This window comes from Cricetulus griseus (genome assembly GCF_003668045.3).
Source record: "Cricetulus griseus strain 17A/GY chromosome 1 unlocalized genomic scaffold, alternate assembly CriGri-PICRH-1.0 chr1_1, whole genome shotgun sequence".
Classification (NCBI taxonomy): Eukaryota; Metazoa; Chordata; class Mammalia; order Rodentia; family Cricetidae; genus Cricetulus; species Cricetulus griseus.
This window is the reverse complement of record NW_023276807.1, coordinates 9,418,663-9,430,954: the sequence shown is the minus strand read 5'-3', so window position 1 is coordinate 9,430,954 and position 12,292 is coordinate 9,418,663. Positions and strand designations below refer to the sequence as shown.

General features: G+C 39.3%; 1 protein-coding gene across 2 annotated transcripts in view; it reads right to left on the bottom strand.

Moving 5' to 3' along the window:
- The window catches only part of Lonrf2 (LON peptidase N-terminal domain and ring finger 2), a 35,907-nt gene that overhangs the window by 16,229 nt on the left and 7,386 nt on the right, over nt 1-12,292 (bottom strand). For both annotated transcript variants that reach the window (XM_027386798.2, XM_035453493.1), the window contains exon 2: nt 3,647-3,765. In XM_027386798.2, the coding sequence (XP_027242599.1) occupies nt 3,647-3,765 (119 nt within the window). The remainder of the gene's footprint in view (nt 1-3,646; nt 3,766-12,292) is intronic.

Genomic DNA, 12,292 nt, shown 5'->3' with positions numbered 1-12,292 from the left:
ATCTGGTGACCATAAGCCCTGGAAAATGTGTTAGAATAGTTTGCTATAACTTCAGATTAGGTGGATATGTGTACACGGTAACTCCATCTTGAAACAGTTCTGAAGACAAACTTTGCTGTTTAATAAATACATCTACAATCAGAATTCATTTATCACTGTAACTGAGATTTGTGCCCAAAGAAGTTCTGAAGGACATGCTAAGAAAGAAATGGAATCTATCAACATAGTTTTGTTGTTTATGTGATTTATGAAATTCATATAATTTACAAATCTCTTGAATAGCTTAAGAAATTAAGTGTATAATATATTTATCATTAATGTTAAAGCAATCTTGAACCAAAGATCAAAGCCAGACATACATGTGAATTAATCCGAATTCAAAATATACTATAGATTACAACAGCAAAACAGTTATAATTTCTATATACTAACAGTCACCATTTGTTTAAATGTGTACATGTGTGTATGACACAGGTATAGGTGACCTCAGAGGTCAGAAGAAGGTGTTGGGACTAAAGAGATGGTGCATCGTTTTTATGTTTCTTTGATATTCTCAAGTCTGTTTTAGTGAAATACTACTCAAATTCCTTAACCACCTAACCAATTGTGTGGATTATTACTGAATTGGTAAGATCACTCCATAGATGCTGAGTACAACTCCTCCTTACCGCACAGTCTTACCTGTTCCTCGTATGTGTTTAGCTTTTCAACTCTGCACCAGTATCTTTTGAAATTTGGTGAAGACCTACTTATCAAATTTCTTGTTTTTGTAACATGTACTTTCTGGTTCCATTTCTTGGCCACTGATCTTACATTTATTTCCTTTCTTTTATTCACCTCGATTTTATTTAAGATTTATTTTTGTTTTTGTGTCTGTGTGTGACTGAGTGTATATGCCACATGTGTTCAGGTTTCTGCTGAGGCCAAAGGAGGATGTTGTATGCCCTTGAGCTAGAATTGAATATGAATGTGAGTCACCCACCATGGCCAAACTTAAGTCTTCTGGAAGAGCAGCAAGCATTCTTAACCACTGAACCATCTCTCCAGCACCTCAACTTAGTTTTAATATGCTCTTCTCAATCAGTATCATAAGATAGAAGCTAGATTTGAGGCCTTTGTCCTTTAACAGGAGATGATAATAATACAAATTTCTCTCTAAAAACGGCTTTAACTACCTCTAAGAAATAAAATGTATAATATATTTATTTATATTATTAGTTTTAACTATTTGATAGTTCCCTTTTGATCTTTTCTCTGTCCAAAGGATTCTTTAAGAAATGAGTTGCATGTATAGAGGGCTTTCTAGATTTTTGTTGCTTTTGTTGACTTCAATTTTTGGTTGTTTTGAGAGAACATTCATTTGAAGATTTCAATATTTTAAATCTTGATACTGTTTTAGGCACACTGGATCTAACATTCATTAAAAAAAAGATATGTATGCTATAGTTAAATGCATTGTTCTACAACTGTCAATTCCGGTGAGACGAAGTCTTCTTCTATGTCTCTAAAGTTTCTACTGATACTACTCTTTGAGATTAATATGGCCATTTAAGCTCTGCATACTGTGCATTTTCATAAAACATTTTCCCAGCCACTTAAATATGTTAATGTCTTCACATTTTAAAGTGAATTTTTTTGTAGATACCATATTGTGGGTCTTGCTTTGCAGGCATGCTGATGTTTTCTCTTCCCACTTTAAATATGCTGTTCCCATGCTGACTGGCTTCCACGATGTCTCATGAGATGTTAGCCATCCATATTGCTATTTCCCTGTATGCCGTGTTTTCTTGCTACTTTCAAGACTTCCTTAAACAGTAGATTGATTGTGGTTTGAGTTCATTTTTGCATGGTTTCATATGCACATGAAATTAATCTTTCCCACTCTGGTAGAATGAATGTGACTGGCCCCCATAAGCTCAGGAAGTGGCACTATTCAGAGGTGTGACTTTCTTGGAGTAGGTGTGGCCTTGTTGGAGGAAGTGTGTCACTGTGGAGGCGGGTTTTGAGGTCTCATATATGCTCAAGCCATGGCCAGTGTCTCAGAATACTTCCTGTTGCCTGGGGGCTCAAGATGCAGCTCCTTCTCCACTCTCTGCTTCTCCAGCACCATGTCTGCCTCCATGTCTCACCATGATGATAATGGATTAAACCTTTGAAATTGTAAGCCATCCAATCAAATGTTTTCCTTTACAAGAGTTGCTGTGGTCAAGATGTCTCTTTGCAACAATAGAAACGCTAAGATACCCACTAAATTTGAAAGCCATTACCTTTTCAATTTTTTTCTCTCTCCACTTTTCTCTCTTCCCCTCCTGTGGTTCTAACTGAATATATGTTATACCACAGACTATTTTCCCCTCTCTGTTCTGCTACTTGGATTGGGTTTCACTTCCTCTGTGACTTCCCTGTGTACCACCTTCTGTGTATAATGTGCTATTTGCCTCTTTACCACCTTTTAGTCTCAGGACTTACAACTGTCATTTTGGGGTCAGTTTCCCTGTTGGGTTTGTTATTACTCAAAAGTTACCAAATTTTTCTTCAATTCTTTGGATTTAATTTCATGTAACTTTTGAATTTATTTATACAAGATGGACATTTCCAACCCCAAATTCTGAAATGTCCCAAAATGCAAAGCATTTTCAGCATTGGCCTGATGTCTCATGTAGAAAGGTCCAAACCATAAAGCTATGTCTCATGCACAAAATTTTTAAAATATTGTATTAAGCTGTATAAGAAATTGAAATTACTTTTGTAAGCTGTATATAAAGCATAAAGTGTGTGTTTATAGTGGAGTCTCCTCCTTGAGCTATAACACTGTATATATGGAACTATCCTCAAAATATGCAAGTATTCAAAACCCCCAATATATCTGTACCCAGGCATTTTGAACACATATTTTGAGATTTTGTTGATTCTATAATATTGAGCTAGATATAATATGTACCAAGAGTAAAGGAAAATACTGTTTAAATATTATCTAAATCCTAGATTAACTTGGTCTTTTAAATTGATTTAGTATGAAGTAATTGCTAAATTTGGACTACTGTAAAATAGAGAAAATGCTACCTGCAGGTGCCTAATCCAACCTTGTTAGCATGATTAAAAATACCATGACCTAGGGCTGGGAAGATGTCTTAGTGTGGCAAAGTGCTGGCTGCACAAGCATGAGGACTTGACTTCTAATTTGAGCCACCCATGTGAAAACAGCAGGGAAGGTGACATACTGAGTGGGGGAGACAGGAGGATCCTAGGGGTTCACTGACCAGTAAGCCTATCTAATGAATGAGCCACAGGCTCAGTGCGAAACCTTGAATCAAAATATAAGGTGGAGACGCAATTGAGGAAGACATCCTAATGTTAACCTCTGGCCTCTACATGTACCTACACAGATTAGTGTAATGGCACACACACACACACACACACACACACACACACACACACACGTTGTATACATATCCCCACCACACACACAGTCACACACACAGATGCATGAGTACACATTCTTACACACAGGCACACACATGCTTGCACACATGCATGCATGTATACACACACACACACACACACACACACACACACACACACACACACACACCCTAACCTCATTCAAATAGATCCTCTGCAAACCCAATGAACAAGCATAATTCACCTTAGTCAGGAGAGGCTCCCTTTGGCAGACTGCATCTGCATCCCGCAGGGCTTGCTCATAGTTCTTCATGGTTAGATATAACTCTGCTCGCAGAAGCAAGAGCAAGTTATCATCGGGGGCTGAAAGACAGGAGAGATGCAAGTGACCACACTTAAAGATACATTGTTTTCTGTCATTAAAATATTAAATTAGGGACTAAGCACAAAGACAAGTATGAAACAACTCCTCCCAGTGATCTCATGTAGACTTCACTAGGTACATGAGTATAATTTACTTCTTTCAGGAAAATAGAAACAAGTTTAATTAGGAAAAACAAATTTAACATTCACTGTTCCTTTAAGCACACTAGCACAATCTCCAATAATAAATCAAGTGATCCCTTAGTTGAATAATCTGAATCCAAGCTTTCAAATCTAAGGTTCAGGTTTGGGGGTATTTCAGATTTTGTATTTTTAAAATTAGAATTGGAAGACATTCAAAGAGAGAAAGAGCCTTTAAAATGTGAAATATTTCTAGATCCAACTATTTTGGACCAGAGAAAGCCATACTGTATAGTTGGGTAATTTTAAAGGGACATGTGAAATACATTTCATGGGAAGCACACTAAGAAATCCATGCTCTAAAAACTAATAAAAGGGAGAGGAGATGGCTCAGTCGGGCAAGGGTTTGCCACACAAGCATAGAGACCTCAGTTGGATCCCAGCACCAAAGTAAAAAGGGAGGGTGGGCACAGTGGGACATGCCTTCAGTCACAGCACTGGGGAGGTGAAGGAAGGAGGCTCTCCAGTCCACCCAGTCCACAGTGGAGCCCCAGGCTCAGTAAGGGGCCATAAATCAAAAATAAGGTAGAGAGCAACTGAGAAAACCACCTGGCTGGGAACTCCTGCCCTGGGGTCTGCAGGCAGGTCGACTCAGCCCCTGAGGACCAAGCAACCCAGAGTCTGCTGACATCTCTGTGCTAGTCCTGCTCTCACTCACCTGTCGAGTGAGTGCCTCAGACCGGCCTGCACCCACCTTGAGACCCATCAGAGTATCGGAGCCAATTGTACCCACCAGAAGAGAACCTTGGACCCATACACACCAGGAAAGGAAGAGACACCACCTGCACCCACTGGAAGAAGAGATGGGAAGACAACAATATAAGAACACATCCAACAACAGGAAAACCAATATGACACCACCAGAGTCTAGGGACTCTACACCAGCAAGACCTGAACATCCCAACACTGATGAAGCAGAAGACAGCAACCTTAAAAACAACTTCATGCAGACGATAGAGACCCTAAGAGAGGAAATCAGAAAATCCTTCAGAGAAATGGAAGAAAAGACAAACCAAAAGATGCAATAAATCAAGGAAAGCCAAGGAAATACAATTAAACAACTGAAGGAAACAGTTCAGGACCTGAAAACTGAAATAGAGACAATAAAGAAAACACAAACTGAGGGACTGCTGGAAGTGGAAAAGCTGAGTAAACGATCAGGAACCACAGATGCAAGCATGACAAACAGAATACAAGAGATGGAAGACAGAATCTCAGATGCTGAAGATAAACAAGAGGAAATAAATTCATCAAGCAAAGAAAATCTTGAGTCCAACAAATCCTTAACACAAAATATCCAGGACACCGTGAAAAGACCAAACCTAAGGATAATAGGTATAGAAGAAGGTGAAGAAACCCAACTCAAAGGTGCAGAAAACATATTCAACAAAATCATAGAAGAAAACTTTCCCAACCTAAAGAAAGACATGCCAATGAAGGTACAAGAAGCCTACAGAACACCAAATAGAGTGGACCACAAAAGAAAGTCCCCTCATCATATAATAATTAAAACACCAAACTTACAGAATAAAGAAAGAATATTAAGAGCAGCAAAGGAAAAAGGCTAAGTAACATATAAAGGAAAACCTATCAGAATTACACTGGACTTCTCCATGGAATCTCTGAAAGCCAGAAGGACCTGGATAGATAGTCTACCAACTCTAAGAGAACACAGATGCCAGCCCAGACTACTTACCCAGCAAAGCTTTCAATCACTATAAATTGAGAAAACAAGATATTCCACGACAAAACCAGATTTAAACAATATGTAACCACTAATCCAGCCCTACAGAAAGTACTGGAAGGAAAACTCCAAACTAAGGAAATTAACTACTCTCACAAAAACATAGGCAATAGATAATCCCACTTTAAGAAAACCCAAAAGAAAAAGCAGGGTAAATCCACATACAATACCATTACCAACAGCAAATCGAAAACAAACAAGAATAAACACTGAATGGTCCTTAATTTCCCTCAATATTGATGGTCTTAACTCACCTATAAAAAGACATAGGCTAACAGATTGGATACGAAGACAGAATCCAGCTTTCTGCTGCATACAAGAAACACACCTCAAATTCAAAGACAGACATTACCTCAGAGTAAAGGGTTGGGATAAGATATTCCAATCAAATGGAACCAAGAAATGAGCTGGGGTAGCTATCCTACTATCTAACAAGTTACACTTCAAACTAAAATCAATCAAAAGAGATGAAGAAAGTCATTTCATATTCATCACAGGAAAAATCCATCAGGAAGAAGCCTCAATTCTAAACATCTATGCCCCAAATACAAAGGCACCAACATTCATAAAAGAAACATTATTAAAACTCAAATCACAAATAAGACCTTACACAGTTATAGTGGGAGACTTCAACACTCCACTCTCACCACTGGACAGGACCACCAGACAGAAACTTAACAAAGAGACAAAGGAACTAACAGAAGTTATGATTCAATTGGGATTAACAGACATCTATAGAACTTTCCATCCAAACACAAAAGAATAAACCTTCTTTTCAGCATCACATGAAACCTTCTCTAAAATTGACCACATACTCAGCAACATAGCAAACCTCAAAAGATACAAAAATTGGAATAACCCCCTGTGTCTTATCAGACCACCATACCTTAATGTTAGAATTCAACAACAATACAAATTGCAGAAAACTTACCAATTCATGGAAATTGAACAACACCCAATTGCACAATTCCTGGGTCAAGGAAGAAATAAAGAAAGAAATTAAAGACTTCCTAGAATTCAATGAAAATGAAGACACAACATACCCAAACTTATGGGACCCTTTGAAAGCAGTACTAAGAGGAAAGTTCATAGCTCTAAGTGCTCACATGAAGAAACTAGAGAAGAGTCACACCAGAGAGTTGACATCACAGCTAAAAGCTCTAGAACAAATGGAAGCAAATTCACCCTGGAGGAGTAGATGCCAGGAAATAATAAAGCTGAGGGCAGAAATCAATAAAGTCAAAACACAGAAAACAATTCAGAGAATCAATGTAACAAAGAGTTGGTTCTTCGAGAAAATCAACAAGATAGACAAACTTTTATTCAAACTAACCAAAAGGCAGAGAGAGAACATTCAAATTAACAAAATCGGAAATGAAAAGGGGGACATAACAATGGACACTGAGGAAATCCAGAGAATCTTCAGGTCATACTTTGAAAACCTGTACTCTACAAAATTGGAAAATTTAAAGGAAATGGACGATTTTCTGGACAGATATCACTTACCAAAATTGAATTAAGAACAGATAAACAACTTAAATAGACCTATAACCTCTAAGGAAATAGAAGCAGTCATCAAAAGTCTCCCAACCAAAAAAAGCCCAGGGTCAGATGGCTTCAGTGCAGAATTCTACCAGAAATTCAAAGAAGAGCTAATACCAATACTCCTCAAATTGTTCCACACAATAGAAGCAGAAAGTTCATTGCCAAACTCTTTTTACGAGGCTATAATTACCTTGGCACCCAAGCCACACAAAGATGCAACTAAGAAAGAGAACTACAGGGCAATATCCCTCATGAACATAGATGCAAAAATACTCAACAAAATACTGGCAAACCGAATCCAATAATATATCAGAAAAATGATCCACCGTGATCAAGTAGGCTTCATCCCGGCATGCAGGGTTGGTTCAACATTTGAAAATCTATCAATGTAATCCAACATATAAACCAACTGAAGAAGAAAACCCACATGATCATCTCACTAGATGCCGAAAAAGCCTTTGACAAAATCCAACACCCCTTCATGACAAAGGTCCTGGAGAGATCAGGAATAACAGGAACATACCTGAACATAATAAAAACATTATACAGTAAGCCAACAGCCAACAGCAAACTGAATGGAGAAAAACTCAAGGCTATTCCTCTAAAATCAGGAACAAGACAAGACTTTCCACCATCTCCATATCTCTTCAATATTGTCCTTGAAGTTCTAGCTAGAGCAATATGACAACAAAAGGAGATTAAGGGGGTGCAAATTGGAAAGGTAGAAGTCAAGCGTTCACTGTTTGCAGATGATATGATAGTCTACATAAGTGAACCAAAAAACTCTTACCAGGGAACTCCTATAGCTGATAAACACCTTTAGCAAAGTGGCAGGATACAAGATTAACTAAAAAAAAATATCAGTAGCCCTACTATATATGGATGATAAATGTGCTGAGAAAGAATTCAGAGAAACATCACCCTTTACAATTGCCACAAGCAACATAAAATATCTTGGGGTAATGCTAACCAAAAAAAGTGAAAGACCTGTATTATAAGACTTTTGAGTCTTTAAAGAAAGAAATTAGAGGGAGAAGGGAAATGGGATTGTCATGTAATTCAATATTGTTTGTAACTCAATAAAAAAAAGTCAAAAAAGAGAAAGAAATTAAAGAAGATACCAGAAAATGGAAGGATCTCCCATGTTCTTGGATAGGTGGGATCAACATAGTAAAAATGGCAATCTTGCCAAAAGCAATCTACAGATTCAATGCAATCCTCATCAAAATCCCAGCACAATTCTTCACAGAACTTGAAAAAACAATTCTCACTTTATATGGAAAAAACAAAAGACCCAGGATAGCCAAAAACAACCCAGTACAATAACAGAATTTTAGGAGGCATCACCTTTCAAGCTCTATTATAGAACTATAGTTCTGAAAACAGCTTGGTATTGGCACAAAAATAGACAGGAAGACCAATGGAATCGAGTTGAAAACCCTGATGTTAAGCTGCACACCTATGAACACCTGATTTTTGACAAGAAGCTAAAGTTATACAATGGAATAAAGAAAGCATCGTCAACAAATGGTGCTGGCATAACTGGATGCTGTTGTGTAGAAGACTGAAGATAGATCCATGTCTATCACCATACACAAAACTTAAGTTCAAATGGATCAAAGACCTCAACATAAACCCAGCCACACTGAACTTATTAGAAGAGAAAGTAGGAAATACCCTTGAACGAATTGGTACAGGAGACCGCTTCCTGAACATAACAAAGTAACACAGACACTGAGGTCAACAATTGATAAATGGGACCTCCTGAAACTGAGAAGCTTCTGTAAGTCAAAGGAGACAGTCAGCAAGACAAAACGGCAGCCCACAGACTGGGAAAAGATATTCACCAACCCTACATCTGACAGAGGGCTGATCTCCAAAATATACAAAGAACTCAAGAAGCTAGTCTCCCAAACACCAAACAATCCAATTAAAAAGTGGGGTACAGAACTAAATAGACAATTCTCAATAGAGGAATCTAAAATGGCTGAAAGACACATAAGAAAGTGTTCAACATCCTTAGCCATCAGGGAAATGCAAATCAAAATCACTCTGAGATACCACCTCACACATGTCAGAATGGCTAAAAACAAAAACACCAATGACAGTTTATGCTGGAGAGGGTGTGGAGAAAGGGGAACACTCCTCCACTGCTGGTGGGAGTGCCAACTCATACAGCCACTGTGGAAATCAGTATGGCGACTCCTCAAGAAAATGGGAATCAGTCTACCACAAGATCCAGCAATTCCACTCTTAGGCATATACCCAAAAGAAGCATATTCCTACAACAAGGACATCTGTTCAACCATGTTCGTCGCAGCATTATTTGTAATAGCCAGAACCTGGAAACAACCTAGATGCCCCTCAACAGCATAATGGATAGAGAAAAGGTGGTACATTTACACAATGGAGTACTACTCTGAGGGGGAAAAAAAACAACAACAATGGAATCTTGAAATTCGCAGGCATATGGATGGAACTAGAAGAAATCATTCTGAGCAAGATAACCCAGTCACAAAAAGACAAACACAGTATGTACTCACTCATATGTGGATTTTAGACATAGAGTAAAGGATTACAATCCTACAATCCACACTGCCAGAGAAGCTAGTAAACAAGGAGGACCCTAAGAGAGACATACATGGTCCCCTGGGGAAGCAGAAAGGGACAAGATCTCCTGAGCAAATTGGGAGCACTGGGGGGGGGACTAGAAGAATGAGAAGTGGAGATGAGGAGGGGTGAGGAAGACATGATGGGGCAGGGAGGTTGAGTTGAGGGAAGACCAGAAGAGAGCAAGACAAGAGATAATATTATAGAGGGAGACATTATAGGTTTAAAGAGAAATCAGACACTAGGGAAATGTCTGGAGAGCTACAAAGATGACACCTACTAACAATCTAAGCAACAGGGAGAGTCTGTCTTAAATGCTCTCTCCTGATAATGAGATTGATGACTAACTTATATGCCATCCTAGAGCCTTCATCCAGCAGCTGGTGGAAATAGAAGCAGATACCTACAGCTACACATTGAACTGAACTGGAATCCAGTTGAAGGAAAGGAGGTCTGGTGAGCAAAGGGGTCCAAACCAGGCTGGTGAGAAACAGCTGACCTGAACAAGGGAGAGCTCTTGGTTCCCAGACTTATACCTGGGAAACCAGCATGGGACTGATCCAGATCCCCTGAGTGTGGGTGTCAGTGAGGAGACCTTAGAAATCTATAGGACCTCTTGTAGTGGATCAGTACTTATCCCTAGCATAGGAATGGACTTTAAGAGCCCATCCCACATGGAGGGATACTCTCTGAGCCTAGACACAAGGGGGCTGGCCTAGGCCCTATCCCAAAGAATAAGACAGACTTTGAAGACCCCCTATGGAAGGCCTCACTTTCCCTGGGGTGCAGAAAGGGTATGGGATAGGTAGGGTGTTAGTTGGGGGGGGGCAGGGGATGAGGGGAGGAAAAGGGACCTGTGATTGACATGCAAAATAATTTTCTTTCTAATGAAAATTTTAAAAAATATATTACAAAAAAAAACAACACCTGATGCCAGCCTCCACACCAACCATGTGCCTGCCGATTTGCCTATGTAACTGAATTATATACACCTACAGTACCTTCTCAACTTTCCTATGTTCCTCATGCAAAAGATGTATAGGTAACCATTCATCTGATGATACAGACAAACCCAGCTTCACAGGACCCCAAGAGTTGCTCTCTCTACAGAATGACAGTGCATAACAAGTGCTGACGTGGCAGGGTACCATGGAAACTCCACAAAGCCAGGGCTCCCAAAAGTTGAAACTTCACAGCTGTTTTTCACACCTCTGGACTTTGCTCAATCTGCCTCCATCTTCTTAGGATCCTCACAGCGGAGCTACAGCTGCACTTTCCAGTTGATAACAATGCTAAGTGCTTAGATATATTCCTTTCTTCCTGAACGTATTTCTGGTTTGCCTGGAAACAGTGACTTTGACCTCAAAAGTCTCACTTTGGCCTTTGCAGAGGCCAGAGTGCTTCCTATTAGTTAAACCAAGCAATGTACAGGAAAAAAAAATCATGTAAGACAGGACTTACGACATGGTAAGCTGCAAAACAACAAACAAACAAACAAACAAAAAACATGTTATAGACACCTGTCATTGAGAGGTATGACAGGAAAAAGGGTGGGACAGTGGGGAGCAGGAGTCACAGGTTTTTGTTTTTTAACTGTTACAAATCAAAGCATAATAATAACTGTTTCTCACTGAACTGTGATTGAAACATTCTGTTGCTAATTCTTAGGACAGAAGGTAAACAACACAAGATAGCTTCAGGAAGCTCCTAAAACTGACCAGATTCACTAAGCCCCTCCCTCTCACTGGTAAACAATAACTGCTGAGAGTCAAGCTGCAAGGAGGAGGCTTAGACAAGCTAAGATGAAAAGGAGACTCTCAGAGGAGCCAAGCTGCAAGCAAGAACAGGGATCAGCCAAGAGGCCTGGAAGGAGCAGAAAGCAGCTGAGCTGCCATGAAGAGGTGTAGACCAACTGAGCTACCCGGAGCTGCCTTCAGTTGTACAGTATACTCTAAAAATCCAGTTTTTATGAGATGTCACCCATGCTAGGGTGGGCTTTGGTGACACACCTGTCTTGGAGTTAATTTTGCTCCTGTATGTAACCCCTCATCCTTTAAGCAATCCTAGTAAAACTCATGAGTTCAACATTTTGGGCTCTGGCTGTATTTATGCTTTGGAGTGTGTTACATATCCCCAAGAAAAGACTTGTCACATAACACTCACTTGCTCAGTCTTGTCTTTAGTCATACAGGTCTATTATGAAATTCTTTGATAAAGAGAGAATATTTCCCTTAAGGTTCCTCAGCATCAGGTGAAAATGTCCATCTGTTATGATTCATAAGTTATGACCCGCAATGCGATCTTACATGTTCCGTCTTTGAAAATGTACATATATACTGAGAAGCACTGACAGGACTCATGAGCAAGTGTCTGATTTATTGCATGTGTATGGGCGAATTGCCTGCATGTAAGTCTGTGTACCACATG